The sequence below is a fragment of the Protopterus annectens genome, chromosome 13.part0, assembly GCF_019279795.1.
Source record: "Protopterus annectens isolate FY-2018-M chromosome 13.part0, PAN1.0, whole genome shotgun sequence".
Taxonomy (NCBI): domain Eukaryota; kingdom Metazoa; phylum Chordata; order Ceratodontiformes; family Protopteridae; genus Protopterus; species Protopterus annectens.
Window position 1 is genome coordinate 722,222,233 of NC_056747.1, and position 15,390 is coordinate 722,237,622.

General features: G+C 40.6%; 1 protein-coding gene across 1 annotated transcript in view; it reads left to right on the forward strand.

Moving 5' to 3' along the window:
- Window positions 1-15,390, forward strand: part of TNFAIP1 (TNF alpha induced protein 1) — a 550,340-nt gene that overhangs the window by 187,981 nt on the left and 346,969 nt on the right. Inside the window, exons 5-6 of the mRNA XM_044054883.1 lie at window positions 891-980; window positions 7,775-7,825. Coding sequence (XP_043910818.1) covers window positions 891-980; window positions 7,775-7,825 — 141 coding nt within the window. The remainder of the gene's footprint in view (window positions 1-890; window positions 981-7,774; window positions 7,826-15,390) is intronic.

Consider the following 15,390-nt stretch of genomic DNA (forward strand, 5'->3'; position numbering starts at 1 on the left):
AGGGGTGGTTGTGTGGGTGGGGTTGTACTTTTGTAAATTTGTATATATTGTACATATATTTGGTACAGGAGTGTTTGGTGTTTTTTGGTTTTGGCCTTATCTTTTTAGGGTCTTCTGACATCTGGGGCAAGAAAAGACTGAGGATATGACGTCGGTCATGTGCATTTGTACCCTGACGTCCTGACGTAAGACTAATGCGCCTTGACCGACGTCAGCCTTATACTTTGGTATTCGGGCCGACTGGGACAGTGGACTACCCCGAGTGTTAGGACTGCAGCAATGTGGATCTTCGAACATCTACATTTATGGTAGGTACAAAACTGTACTTTAACTGACAGTGATGCTTAACATTACATTGGTCAAAGTGTGGGAATAAAAAGTAAGAACTGGATAATGGAGAGGACTTTGACCGATCGCTAGAGATCATTTTAGTAGTGATGGTAGAAGTTTTAATTTATGGAAAAAGTGAGATACATGCAGTGCATTACATGTTCAGTACAACTTGAGTAAATTAAGTGGAATCTGGAAGGGTTGGGACAAATTATTTGGTTTATGTACTGCAGATGCATACAAACTTGTACACAGTATTTCTGTAGATATCTTTGTAGCCTTTACTAGCTAATTATTGCGGTATAGTAAGCTTGAGACTGACACAGCACAGGAGACTGTTTAGGTCAGCTAGAAGAAAATTCAGATAAAAAGTAGTGCTTTATTGAAGGTAGTACTGCAGGAACCATATACTACTTGAGTAATTTATTTATTTATTTATTTTGCCAGTATTTTGAAATGACCCATATGGTAATCTAGACCTGATTTCAACTTTTTTTCTAGAATGTAATATGTAGATTTGGTGATAATAGAACCTATTTACCCAGTATCTATTTTTGCAGGAAAAGAAGGATTGCCATCAACCTGTTTGTACAGTCCCAGTCATAACCTCTACAAAAGAAGAAGACCAGTTAATAGCAATTGCTACAAAGGTATGTTGTCTTTTTTCCCTTTTAAGAGTAGTTCTGAACTAGTTTGGTTCCACCATTAGAGATTGTTCTGCATGATTGTACATTGAGACACTTTGGCTTTGAGGATCAAGGCAGGACTTTGGGTTTGTTTTACATGTGAGTGGCTTGTACCTTTTTTCCCATCCTTCAAGGACTGCCCATTTGCTGAACCTAACTGCAATGAGAGCTCGGGTATTTTCCACTGCTCAGCATTAACAGATTGAGAGCACCTTCAAATTATGTTGTAGTTTTTGATGTTTTTTTTGCATTTTTGGAGTGTATTTCATCCTGGCTTCTTAAATTAACAAGTGTACCTGTAGAAAACAAATTTCAGTAGCAAACTGATGCGGTCTAGAGGACAAAAATATCTTGTTTACTTTATAGTTTTGTTTTTTTTTTTTTGATGGCATTTGATATTTTTAGTTTTGTTCTTCAGAGCTGTCTCAGAGCTCAGAACTTGAACAATCTGAATTTGCAAAAGTTTGGCCACTACCTTCCTTTCACGCCACCATTCTAACATGGTCTCAGAGCATCACAGATTAAGGCCTTATGAACGCTTTGCTTTCATTTTGGTATTTGTGAACCATCAGATGACAAGAAGAATACCTCTCAACTGTACAGATTTTCGCAGAATGACCAGATTTGTGCCTCATATTTTTGGCCCATTTTTCATAAAATTGTAGTTTTCTGGCAAATCACTGGCAAATCATTAAAGACTGAAGTTAGAAAATAATGACAGACGTTTGAATTTGAGTTCATACCCTTCAGAAAATTCATGCTAATGCAAAACCTATTATTCTATCAACTTTCTAAGTTTGTAAGAGCAGTATTTAAAAATCATCCCTATTTTTTAGCCTTTGTCCCACTTTTATTCATGGCTTTGTCCAGATTTCTTGCTGTAAGAGGTTGAGAGGTGTGAGAACCACAGACATTGAGACTGACAGTTTTCTGTAGGGACTTTGACCTCTTTAGTAGATCTGAGGTTTCTGTTCAGGAAGAGGCATGAAAAAGCAGGCTTCTCAAGAGTATAGCATATGCCCAAGGAGAGGACTATGGTCCAACTAATAGGAAGCCTGAGCTAGGAAGTACCTCATAAAATGGCCCTACAAACATTCAAGGAACCACATGAATCTGAGTTCAGACCAAAATGAATGTCAGAAATGCCCATCAAATTAATTTACAGTACAAGACCAGATTTGAGCAACTTGGATACATATGCAAGAGACAAAGCTACAGGAGCAGAAAAGATGTCTGCTTCAAGTTTATTACCTCAAAGGAGAACTGAGACCATTTGTTGTTACAAACTTTTTGGGTCGACGACATTTGACCAGAATTAGTAATGGGGACTATTCTCTTCAAAAGGCCTGAAACCTTGTTTATTATCAGAAATAGAAAAGTTAAGCATTCATCTTCAGCAGATGAAGTTGTGAATCCAGTTTTCACGCCGGGTGAGACAGCATCCTTCTGAAAGGACAAAGTATGTTTTTGTGTGTGTGTGTGTGTGTGTGTGTGTGTGTGTGTGTGTGTGTGTGTGTGTGTGTGTGTGTGTGTGCAGTTTTACATTATGTATCAGATTCTTAATCTTTGCATAAGTAATGACTCTTTGCAGTTCAGAAGTCAGTCATTTGCCATCAGTCATTTCTAGCAAATGCTTGGCACGAATATCATCAAGCCTGCAAATTAAGTTGGTGCAGGTCTTTCCATTCCTAGACAACTTGCTATGAATGTCAAACTCCATGACAGCTTTGATGTAGGCAGAAGGCTAGATGGTAGGTGTTCAGGATCTGGAAGTTAAAATGATTTAGAAAAAGTCACCGTTCACCCCACTGCATTTTATAATGTGTATATGCTGCCCTTTTGAGTAGCTTTTCTTTCTCTTGAGTAGAAGGTAGTTTCTTTGGCAAAACTTTCATGTTCCACTGGTAATGGACTCGATAAGCAACTTTGTTTAGATCTTTTATTAGCCTCTCTGACTATGGTACATTTTGCTTTCTTGCAAATAGAAATTTTCCAGTGAACACTGAAATGTCTGATTTTAGGGAACATTCAGACTGGGGGACTGGATTCTTCCACATGGTTCTTCTCATCAGGCTAGCTTTTGGTAGTTTAAACCCCAGTGATCTCTTTGTAGGCTCCCATTACGAGTAACCATTAGCAACACATATAGTGTGGCATGTGGAAAAACAAGCAGTAGTCCATCCAGAGCCTCAGTAAATCAAGATGCTTGCCTGTCACAGCAACACAATGGAGTGAGGTAGGTTCACTCTGATTGCAGAGGATTATAGCTTCCTCATTAAAGACTATGCTGTAACTTAGACAACATGTGGTATTGTGGTAAGTTAACAGTACTTCTCTGACAAGTGTTTCCCACCACTTTGTGTTCCACATTTCCAGTATAGAGAGTTTTCTGTCTGACACTCTCAAATCCTGGCCAAAATAGCCTTCCTTTATAGTTTTATCCATCACCCCAGATTGACAAACAGAATATGGCTTTGATAATGACAAAGCCAGACAGGAGTTGGCCCTCCAGGTTCTGCTAGACTGATATTGGTCCAGGTGTGTAATTCTGCTGACCCACTTTGGAAACTTCCCTTTTCAAACATTTGCTGTCATACCTGCCAGGCACTGGCCCTTGTCTGTCAACAGCCTTAGCCTAACATGGGGATCCTCTTGTTTGTCTGTTAGGCAAGGATCTTGGCTTTTCTAATAACATGTATATATTTTTAGGCTACACAGAAGCCTTCCATCAGAGAAGTACAACAACAAATAGCCAATTAATGGAGAGAAAACAGCTTTCGGGTCTTTGGTGCATCACCAGTACAAGCTTCTAATGTCAAGGCTTATCTGTCCACTTTCTGAAACTTCCTAACAAGGAAGCTGGATGGTCCTTGGTTCACTAAAGATTTTTTAAAACCACCTTGTGAAGAATGTTTCAGTTTAGGCTCCATGTTCCCTGCTTTCCTCACCAAAGCTTTGCCTTGTCCTATAAGAGCTTATATTGCCTCCTCTTGAGCCGAGTAGTTGGTAGAGTTCATGCTTCTGGCAAAAAAGACTTTCTGGTTGTAGGTCAGCATGATGAATTTTAGAGCTTTAAGCTTTGTTAGCTAAAGAACCTTACTTTGAGTAAAAGCTTTGTTTAAGAACCAATCCTTCCTTTATTCTTTAAAAAAAAACAAGAATTCTATTCAGAACTTGAAAGGATAGTTTTATCTTCTGTCTTTTAGCTATATCTCGTCCAGGAAAGTATTTTCTGCATTCTGTTTGTTCATAAAAAAAATCTGTACATTTGGACTGACAGGCCAGCTTGTTTCCCCAAGATCAAACCGCTTTTTCTCTCTTGCTCATGGTAGATAGGATAGGATGTGTCCATGCAGTGCTTTGTTAAATAGCTGCCTGATTTTGTTTTGTGTTTTATTTATTTATTTGACATTTGTTAACCGGGTTACTCCAGCTAGGCCAGAAGCCCATTTTCAGTGGAGACCCGAGGAGAAAAAGTCCAGATACAGCCATTTATAGTGCATAAAATTAACACTCCAAGATAGAAGTGAAGTACATACACATGGTAATAAACAAATAGAAATGTTTTTTTTTTTTTTTTTTTTTTTTGCATAGAATATATATAGCAATTGAACTTTCAATAGAGAAAGATTGGGTTCAACAGATGCAAGTCTAAATAGGGTAATTAGAGAGAGACAGAGGCAGTTAATATACTGCGGTGGTGGTGCTGCAGTAGCATTGTCGCCTCACAGTAAGACGTTGCCCTGTTTGATTCTCAGCTAGAGCGTCTTCTGTGTGGAGACGTGCATGAATGGGCGTACTTTCGTTGAAGGTTGTGCATCAGGGCCGGCAACTTGGCACGTAAAAAATCTACTGCCAATCATTAGCAGACCGGAGTTCTGCTGTGGCAACCCCTAACCGGGAAAAGCTGAAAGACACAACAAGAGAGAGGCAGTTAATATATACATATATACAAGTAGTGTAGTAGTAAAGCTTAAGGCTTTATTGTTTTGGTAAAGTCTGTGTGTAAGGTGAGAAGAACAAGAGGTGGTAGAGTAGGATGCCTAAGTAGTAGGAGAGAACAGAAGATCATAAGTAGATATTATATAGCAGTGTAGTGGAAGTATTGCTAAAATGAGCACTAAACGTTCTAAGGTGTCAGTCCCCAAAACTTACACTTACTGCCTGTGATTGCATTAGTGACCTTCTTTAAAAAATGTCTTCAGATGAGGTCTTTGCAGCTGTTTGGCCTGTTGTGCATGCCTTCTTAAGCAGTATAGGTTAAATGCTCGTTTTTCCTGTATCCAGAACTTCCTTTTCCCAGTTTATCCTCAACAGCATTTTATCATGAGTATGCCATCTAAAACCTTATGTGAATGTTGCTTGGGATCCCATCCTGTGAGAAAGTGTGCCCCAAGTACAATACAAATGTTACAGGAGGTACTGGTCACTATCTTTTGTCATCAAAATGACAGTTGCAACTGGAGAGACCCCTCTTTCCTGTCCCTTTTTTTCTTGACTGGCAGCTGCTTGACATAGATCAGGCAGTCCGGTGCTCTAGAACAGATTGCTAGACCCAAAACAGAAAGATCATACTTAAGATCGGGAGAGGGAAAAGGGACAGCTCTGGTCTACTTGCTGCTGGGTGCTATAAGGTGGTCGTCTTAGAATGTTGGAAGAAAGACAACCTTGACATGCTGCTAAAAATGATAAGCCGTACTGGGAGTAGATCCTGCTTTTGTTTCCAGGTAGCAGGGTTTTGAGCAGCTTTCATAACTTCTGTCTGCATCTTAGACAGACACATTGGCTTGTAGCATAATTTCATGTTATTGTTCATTGCTGTTTTTATACAGTAGCATAAAATTCATGGACGAATTGTGATACGTTATCTCTTGTGTATTTTTATTGGGTTGAAAATACTGTGATCGAAAATACTGTGATAAACAGGAAAGTCGAAAAACATGCCATTTGTTCACAGTACCGTTATCCTTGTACATTATAGTTGAATCAAATCCTGTAGATTGAAAGAGCTATGAAGTCAAACCTTTTAAATGAAATTAATTTTGGATTAAGTCATTAACATTTGCATCTACTTGAGTATGTTCACAAAGGAACTCTTAACATGGAGAACAGCATGTAAAATGTACGATCGTATCACACTGGCCTTTGTATTGCTTCTCCACAACAGTAATTATAATTATTTTCTTATCTGTGAACTTTAAAACGCTGTTATACTTTCTCATCCTTGGGATGCAGCTTAGTTTGCATATGACAGGAACTGTAGTTTGTGTTGATCTAATAAGTCAGGGGTGGTGTTCCTTCTGTTTAAATGTGGATGTAACTAAGTAGTGTATCTTGCACTTTTCCCTGTTTATTAAATGCATTTCCATATTTATTATTTTGAAAGAGCTTTGTTTTTCATCTTTTAATTTGCTTCTTTTGTGTAGTAGCCATATGTTTGACTTGTAGTTCATTGCTTTAACTGCGTTTAAGGTGGCGCACACAGTAAATTATTTCATCAGCTACACACAAGAAGCAGAACAAAGTGAATTTCTGGGAGTGCGAATTAAAAGTTCATGTCTTAACCAGAGAAACTAAAACAAGGGAAGGTAGGAAATGTAACAAAAAGTGCGCTCTTGAGATGTAGGTAATGACCATTCAAGGCTTGTAGTTTATGTAGTCTTATCTCTCTGGCTGCTTCAGCACGTTTCCTGTTTAGCTGTTTCTGTCTGCACACTTCCATTGTTTTGTATGTGGTGTGAGAGAAAGCTTTGTAGCAATTAAATGAAATGTAGATAACACATTTAACCAGACCAGACTGCATTTCAGTGTGACATTTGTGGCATGCTACTTAATGACAGGCAGTTTTGAGTGGTCGTTAATATTTTTTATTTATTTTTAGGATGGGCATAACTTTCATTGTGAGCTAATGTGGCTTGTATGAAAGGGAAATAGGTGGTGGATGGAGTTAATTGTAAATATTGTGCAAGCTAGCATATTTTGGTGGGGTGAATTACAAGCTTGTTTGGAGGAATACCATGGGCAGAATTCTGATAGTTGAGAGCCTCCTTTAGTCACATATCTTAAGAAAAAAATAGAGCAACAAAAACTGTCCCAGAAAGTTTATGCCCAAGGTGAATAATTATGTCTTAACTTTCTGGATTTGGAAAGCCATTAAATAAATAAATTAGATATGAACAGTTTGAGAGTCGAGCATGATGATGGACTGGAGAGCTGCATTTATTAATGTAAGAAGTATTGATGAAGAGAGCTTTGTGTAATGAAAAATATGTAAATGATCACCAAAAGTAAAGAATACTATAAAACTTGCATAAAGTGGATGTAGTTTGTAGATAGAAAAGTGGATATAGCATAGGACGTAGTGTAGAGTGTAGGGAAGTATCTTTTAATATGGTGATGCTTAAAAAAAATGTACGTAGCATATGCAGTGTATATCTTAATATGATGATGCCTAGCTAGAAGTAGTTATTTGTGCACTCAGTGTAAAGACCTGTTAGAAGCTAGTAATGCATCCACCTAGTTTTGTTTATGGAACATTCAGGCAAACATCCTTGCATTGCATCTAACGTTGCTTGTCCCTTTAAGCTTAGTAGCTTTCTTTAACTAGGCATTGTGACTTGGTAAGTGCTTTTATTTGCTGTTCAGTACAGTTAGTATTTCAATACTAGGGGGTAACGTGTTTATGCAATAAAAAAAGACCTCATCGATGTTTGTACAGAGGTTTTAATGTTAATGAGCTTTTTTTTCCATCTCAACAGCCTGTCGTCAAACTACTATATAACCGAAGTAACAACAAATATTCTTATACTGTAAGTCCTTGTACATTTTGACAGTGAGAATGTATATGCTGCCAGTTATTCTTGTTGCAGTTATGGTGGCAGCATCATTTTGTTATTTAGAATCTAGTCACAGACTTTTTTCCTTGTGTATTGGCAGTCGGGAACATGGAGTAGCAGCCTCATGTCAAGAGTGGCATATGTTTTTCTAATTCCTGTTTTTCTTATAAGATAGTGAGTGAACAAGTTGCAGGTCACGCTTTTTATCAAGCTGATCAGCTGTGAGTACTACTTTGTAGGACAGTCTGCCTCTGCAAGCTGAATACTACCTTTTGCTGTCGTTGACTAGTTAACACATTTCTAATAAGCTAATTAGCTGCAGGGGGCTGTTTACAGTTAACATGAGGTTTTGTACTTTGGTGGATGCTGCTGTGAGTGGACTCCTCTTGGACTGTTTCAGATGTGCCAAAGGATCTGGGTTGGATGATTTAATAACTGACCATTTAAATAAGTTCTGCTGTAACCTGTAAAAAAGGAGTGATGAAGGCTGATACAATGCCAGTGCACATGGAAAAGAAATGGATTGCAAGGATGACAGGGGTCATTTAGAGTTTATGCCTTTTTTAATTTCTCCAAGTCTTTTGGGTTTCTAATACCATGATGGGAATGGACCCCATTCCTAAGTCAGAGTACGATTAAAGTTTGTAAAATTAGTATTGATTCACTCTGTCAGCCAGTAGCGCTCTTTGCAGCACCAGCAATGTGCTCAGTAGTGACTCCTCCTGTAATTCATACAGGGTTACATGTATTGGTAACACATCTAAATATGATTGTAAATTATTATTTTAGAAGACCCGTTGCTGCTACTACTGTTGGAACTGTCTGGGTATCTTTCTTCCACATGGCTCTCATTTCTGCCTGTAGATCAGGTATTTTATGACTTTGTGTCCCTCTGTACACAAGACACTGTAGTCACTGGATGTGTCGATTTCAATGATCAGTGCTACTTTTTTCTTTTTTTTTTTTTGGACCGCTATTCCCAGTTTTCTAGCATCTGTCTTTTGAACTGTTGATATTGGGTGATCCCACGTGATATAAACTTCATTTTCTATGATTAAACTTTATCATTTTCTATGATAGAGCATTGTGAGGCTGCATGTGGAGTAGTATGCCAAGCTCTGGTGGCCATAATAAAGCAATGAAGTCATATGTAGTATGCAGTGCAGCATAGTTACCAGAGTAAAAATGGATCTGAGCTCTGTGTTTTGAGGAGGTGTTTAAGATGACTAGGTGTAAATACAGAAAAGAGTGAAGATGGTTATGATTTTGATATGTGGTAGTGTTTTGGGAGAAAGTGGATGGATGAAATTGAAGAACAAAGTGAGGAAAGGGTATATGAATGGCAAATGGTAGAGAGACTGGCCCAGGACAGCTGTTATGAAATAGTACTTCACAGAGGGAATGGTATGGCCTTGGACTGTATTGTATGAGACAGTGTTGGTAGTGCAAGTGCTCAGAGGGATGCAAGAAGCATAAGATAGAACAAAGAAAGAGTGGTGAAAGCATCGATAGGTGAAGTTCAGCATCTTGGTATATAGCATCTGAGCTGATTTTCTAGACCTTTTATGGCCTTTTTCATCGTCTTGTATTCACGAGTAACTGAAATCATTGTCTGATTTCTATGTCTATATTCATTACAAGTATTATTTTCACAGCATTGTGCTAATCCCTTTAAGTAGATTTAATGTACACTGACAGTATTTTGTAAATATTGCCTTGCAGACTAATAACAGAATCTACATTTCTTGTGCACCAGGATAACTATCAAGTTATAAGCGCTTGTAAACAAATGTATATCTGGGAAGCAGATTCATTATTAAAAGCTAAATTCAGCCGTAGGAGGTAGTGAAAAGGGTGTGGGCTGAAAGTGAGTGATAAGTGAGGTTCACAGATAATGGCTCAGCATTTTGATAACTATACTGAAAAGACCAGAATGTTGGCTGTGCAGGAGGCTAGGTAATTTCTGAAGTTGGATCCCAAGGTTAAAATTAGTCATTTCCAGTTAGCACATTTGGCATGGAGCCATGCCTGGTCAATACCAGTATCTGCTCCTACAGAGGTACATTGGCCTCTCTCTGCTTCAAAAGTACCATATACAGGCATTTAAAGTGACAGATTGCTGCTTCACTAGCATGTGCACCGGCTGCTTCACCAGAGTATGTAGATGCTATCTACAGAAAACTATGCCTGGAGGAAGGGTGAAGTTTCAGTGAGTACACAAACCCATAAAAAAAACTTAACTGGGGCTAACATCAAAGTAGGTGAAATGATAAAAGGGCAAGAAGTATTTCCGCTATCTGTGAGTAAGCAAGGCGCATTACAAGAAGTAGGAGCAGAATATGCAAGGAAATAAAGCAGTAATTTAGCAGAGAGGTACTTATATTTCTGAGTGGAATAGATACAGCCCTGCTTAACATCCTTCTGCCAACTGTTTGTCTCCTTCCTCTTCTACTCCATGTCTCTGTTCCCTGGCTACACACTCTTCCAGACACCTCATTTCTCTACCTCTATCTTGTAACTAGTACTACTATATTTGGCTTCTTCCCTTCCTGCTTAGATCCACGTTGTATTGAACTACATAGCTCTTTTGACTCTTATTTTGTATTTAATTTAATTTCCAAGATGTATTCTATGTATCTAAAAATTTCTCCTGTGATTGCTGTTACTCTTTGAAACTTTTTGCAACTTTATTTGTAATTGTTCTGTATAGGGCTTTCCCCATGGGCCTCTGCTGAAAATGGGCTATTGCTCAGTCAGACATCCCCAGTAAACCAACATCAAAATTAAAATAAATAAAATGGTTAGGAATGAGAGGTCAGTCAATGAAAAATCAAGCCATGAAGAGAAAAGGCAAATCTCCTGATAGCTGTTGAACAACCAACCATGAGATTTGCTAATAAGCATTCTAAACAACATTTCCTATGATGAGCAAACTATTACACTAAGCATAGAAGATGGCATGATAAGCTGTTCTAAACAGACAGGAGAAGAAAACGCAAAGCATTCATAATTTTATAAGAATAGGCAAATAATCCAGCACAGGAATTTGTAGATGTGATACGGAGGTAAGAGCACACATCCTTCAGGATCTATGAATGAACTTGGGAAAGCATGTTACCTTCTGTGAGATCTTCCCAATCCCATGTATGGTCTTTAAGGAAAAATAATTAAAAGAATTGACACTTAACTGGTTGAGAAGATGGCATGAGGTTTTTTTTTATTTTTTTTTTTTGGACTGGTCGGTTATGGAAGAGCACTTGAGTATGTATACCCTTTATATTATACCTTTTGCAAAGTTGACAAGTTAAGATATGGTCAACAAAGGAACCAAAATATTAAAGAAACAAGCATATAGGTACTTAAGTCCAGATTTTAAACTTGCACAGTAGATGGGGTTTCTTTGCTTTAACTGATAGGGAGCATTGTCAAACAGATTATGGCCAGTAGTGAATGGACACTGGAGAACAGTGTACGTTTAGAAGCTGGAAGGGTAGTGACAGCCAGCACAGGGAGCCTATGCAAGAAAATCGGTCTTCAGATAGTTTTAGTAACCAGTGATGATGAAACTGTGCACTGCAACTATGAAGACTTCCATTCAGGTTAAACATCACAGAAAAAGCCTTTAGTAAATCTGTCCTAGCATGCTGTAACAGCCTGCTACAAAACATAAGACATAGACAAATTATTTACATTTAAATAAAAAAATAAAAAGCTACATTATGGAATAAAATGAATGCAAATATTTAAGACTTTGGTTAAAATGATTGGTATTGCTTTTGCTTGCTGATATTGTGCATTAATATTATACATAGCACCTAACACCTCAGTCTTCTAGGCTGATCTGATTGGGATTGATTGTCACCAGTTCATGAAAACAATGATATGATGTTGTCCCTATCTCGCCTTCCTTCTTGTTGGTTGGGACTCAGCCATATTATAAAGCTCGAGAGCTTCCACTGGCTCGAGGCTAGACCCTATATCCCATCATGCCTAGTGGTAGTTACCCAGATCTCGTTTGCTGGTTGAAGCTTCGAGATTGCTGGAGACTAACTCAGGCTAAGTTTTGATTTTCTTATTATATTCTTTAATATCTTAAAATCTTTAAGGAAGACTTTACTATTTATTAGTAGTAGTTTGTTCTTAGGATCCCTATCTCCGTTTTGTTGTTGTTTAGGCTGTCGTTTTTCCTTCAGGCCTGTCCCCCTCCCTTACAAATCCATTTTTAGTTAGAGGATTCATCCTTTGGTTTTGGCCCGCTTCAGTTAGTGGGTTTCCCCTTATTCCCTCCTTCTCCGTTTTCAGCTTAGAGTTAGCCATTTAAGTTAGAGGCTCTCCTCTGTTGGGGGAGTTGTCTTTTAACTTGGAGGTTCTCCCCTTCCGTTACCTTCTGTTACTTTTTAGAAAAAAAATATATATATATATATATATATATATATATATATATATATATATATATAATAATTTAGATACAGTGTTTCTGTTATTGTAGAGTGGTTTACTTCTTTCTTTGTTACCTATAGCTATAGTTTTGTTGTGCTTGTTGCTGTTTTTGCTTATCAATGTCAAAAGAAGCACCCAAAGAATCCAAGCCTTCTGGATTCAAAAAGTGCAACTCTTGCTGCCAAAAAATGTCCCTGACTGACGGACATACTAGCTGTGTTTATTGTCTGGGAGAGGTGCACCTGCAGGACTCGTGTTCCATTTGTCATGCTTTCAGCACCAGAGTCCTGCAGGAGTGCAAAAGCAAGCTTATATTGAGAGGCTTATTAAAAGGGCCCTTTGATACACCAGTGGAAGGGAATCAGGCAAGAAAACCAGACAAATCCTCCAAACTGGCATCTCAGTTGGTTCTGACCTTGGAGCCGTTGAAGCAGAAAGACAAATCTTTCAGTTTGGATCTGAAACCTCTTGGGTCCGAAAAGACTATCTCCTGTGGTTCCGTCAGTGTCCTCGGAACCGTCTAGGAGTCACAAAAGAACTAGGTCTCCTTCCTTGGAACTGGTGCAGTCCGTTCCACAGTTTCCACAGTCACCGCTTCTCCAGTCTGTGGTGGGCAGTCACCGATCATCCACCCACTCCTCTTGGTCATCCATGAGCCTTTCAGATGATTTGGAGAGGGTGGTGAGGAGGCTAATCAGGACACCGGCTCTTGCCAAAATCTTATCTATCCCAGCCCGTATGGATGTGGAGCTGACTATTCAACCCCCTGGATAGTCTATTCCTCCTTCGACTCACTTGAACTCAGAGCCATAGTGCATGGAAGTCATTGTGGTGGAACCGTCGGTTCCGAAAACCTGCAGTCTCTCCGTTCCAATATCTGCTCCGATCTCCTAGATACCTCATCAAGGGATATGGGAGCTGACACTCCCTCAGCTCTGAGGGGGGAGCAGCATCAAACCCTTGTCTGACCCCACTCCCCCGCCTGGAGCTTCAGCACAGGTGAGCTCGGCTCCCACATCGGCCTCTGAGCCATCGCCCTCGGTGTGGGAGAGGTCTCTCGACTCTTCAGAGCCGTGGACCCTCTCGGGCCAGAATCATGGTGCCTTCGAGGTGATGAGTGTACTGTCCTCTGACAGCTCCTCCCTCGGCTTCAGTTACTCCATCCCCTACGGAGCCAGTGTCTTCCCTGTCACCACCCCTCCATTCTAAGCATAGGGAACCAATGGCCCAAGACGCCCAATTGGGAGACCCACCCCCCCTTCTGAAACCTCCCCAAACCACCCCTCCTGAGGAGGTCTCTCTGAAGAGGATATGGAAGCATGTGGACTCCCCTGAGTCACTGACACCGGACACGGACTTTGAGGACTCTGAAGGGTCCCCCTCTGAGGATGTCTCATTCTCGGACTTCCTGGAATTCCTCAAGTAGATAGTGGCTAGAAGTCCCTTTCCCCTTGTGAAGACGAGTCCGTGTACCTGGACGCATTCGGTTCCCGACCCTCCACCTCTTGGGTGTATCCACCCTTCGACCCACTCTGCTAGGGGTGGTAAGTAGAAAGGCATAGAGCTCTCTGGAATCAATGGAACCAGTTCCACGGAGGCCCAATAAGTTCATAACTGCACCAGATGACAAACCTTTCGTGACCCAAGGGCATGCTAGTTGATGCTATTGTGGTGGTGGTGGCCACTAAGAGGGAATTAGCAGAAACCTGTACTACTGTCCATCCACCGAACAGAGTCCCGTACAATGGACAAATACAGGAAGCGTGTGTTTTCTTCAGCTGCCTTTACTTTAGGTCACTGAATTATTTTTCCCATTTCACCCATCTTCAGAGGGATCTCTTGAAAGAGCTAGGAAATACCCTACAGGATCCTACAGCTGCGGGAGCTGCAGATAGAACTGCTTCTCAGCTTGCGACCTTATCTTCGGTATTTAACTCCTCCATGCGGCTTATTTCCTATGCAGGGACAGAAGTAGCTTTATGGAGACATTCCTGGATGCACCTTTGTCAATTTGGGGAGCCCTTCAAGTCCTCCTTTACTAATGCCCCTTTTGATGTCTCATCGTTGTTTGGGTCTAAGGTAAAAGAGAGACTAACCAGGTGCAAGTAGGACGGCAAGACTCTGTCTGCCATGGGAGTACATTTTTCCATGCCTTCTAGACCTTATCCGAAAGGTCAAAAAGGCGGAAAAAAGTGGTTTCAGAAATCCCAGGGTGTTTCGCCTGATGCACGTGGTGACCCCCCCCCCCCCCCGGGGGCAGAGCGGGGAATAATAATGGGAGATGCTGCCCTCATGGCAGAGGGCGTCTGCAGAGTCAGGGCGACAGATACGTTCTCTGGTAGGCCTTTCCAGTGCTCCTGAAAGGAGGTCTTGCCTGTCCACCTCTGGAGGCAGCTGGGGGAAGATTGTCACTGTGTACCCAGAAGCCTGGCAAAGTATCACAAAAGACACATGGGTACAGTCGATCATATCCAGGGGATACAGTATTCCTTTCTCCATGCCACCTTTCCCCAGAAAACAAAAATCCATCCCAGATGTGCCACCTAATCTAAGGGAACATGCAACCCCAGAAGTTCAAAGGTTGCTAGAAAACGAGTCATCCCAAGAAGTCCCGCAGACCAAGTCAGGTCTGGAACTTACTCAAGGTTCTTTTTAATACCAAGGAAAATGGGGGACTGGAGGCCCATTTTGGATCTCAGCAGACTCAAGTCTGTCAAGAAGACAAAGTTCTGGATGGTGACACTGCAGTCCATACTTCCCTTCCTGGAAAAGGACAATTGGATGTGCTCCATCGATCTCCAGGATGCGTACTACCATATCAAGATGGACAGGCGATCCAGGAGATTTCTATGCTTACAGCTGGGAGCCAGTCACTACCAGTTCAGAGCTCTGCCCTTTGGCCTCACTACAGCCCCCAGGGTGTTCAGCAAATGCATAGCCATAGTCACGGCTCATCTGAGGTGTCTAGGATTCCGGGCGTTTCCATATCTGGATGACTGGCTCCTTACCGCCACCACCGAGCATAGACTAACCGAGCCAAGACACCACAATCCACCTCTGATCTGTCACTATGTTACATTTATAGGGGCAGATCTAGA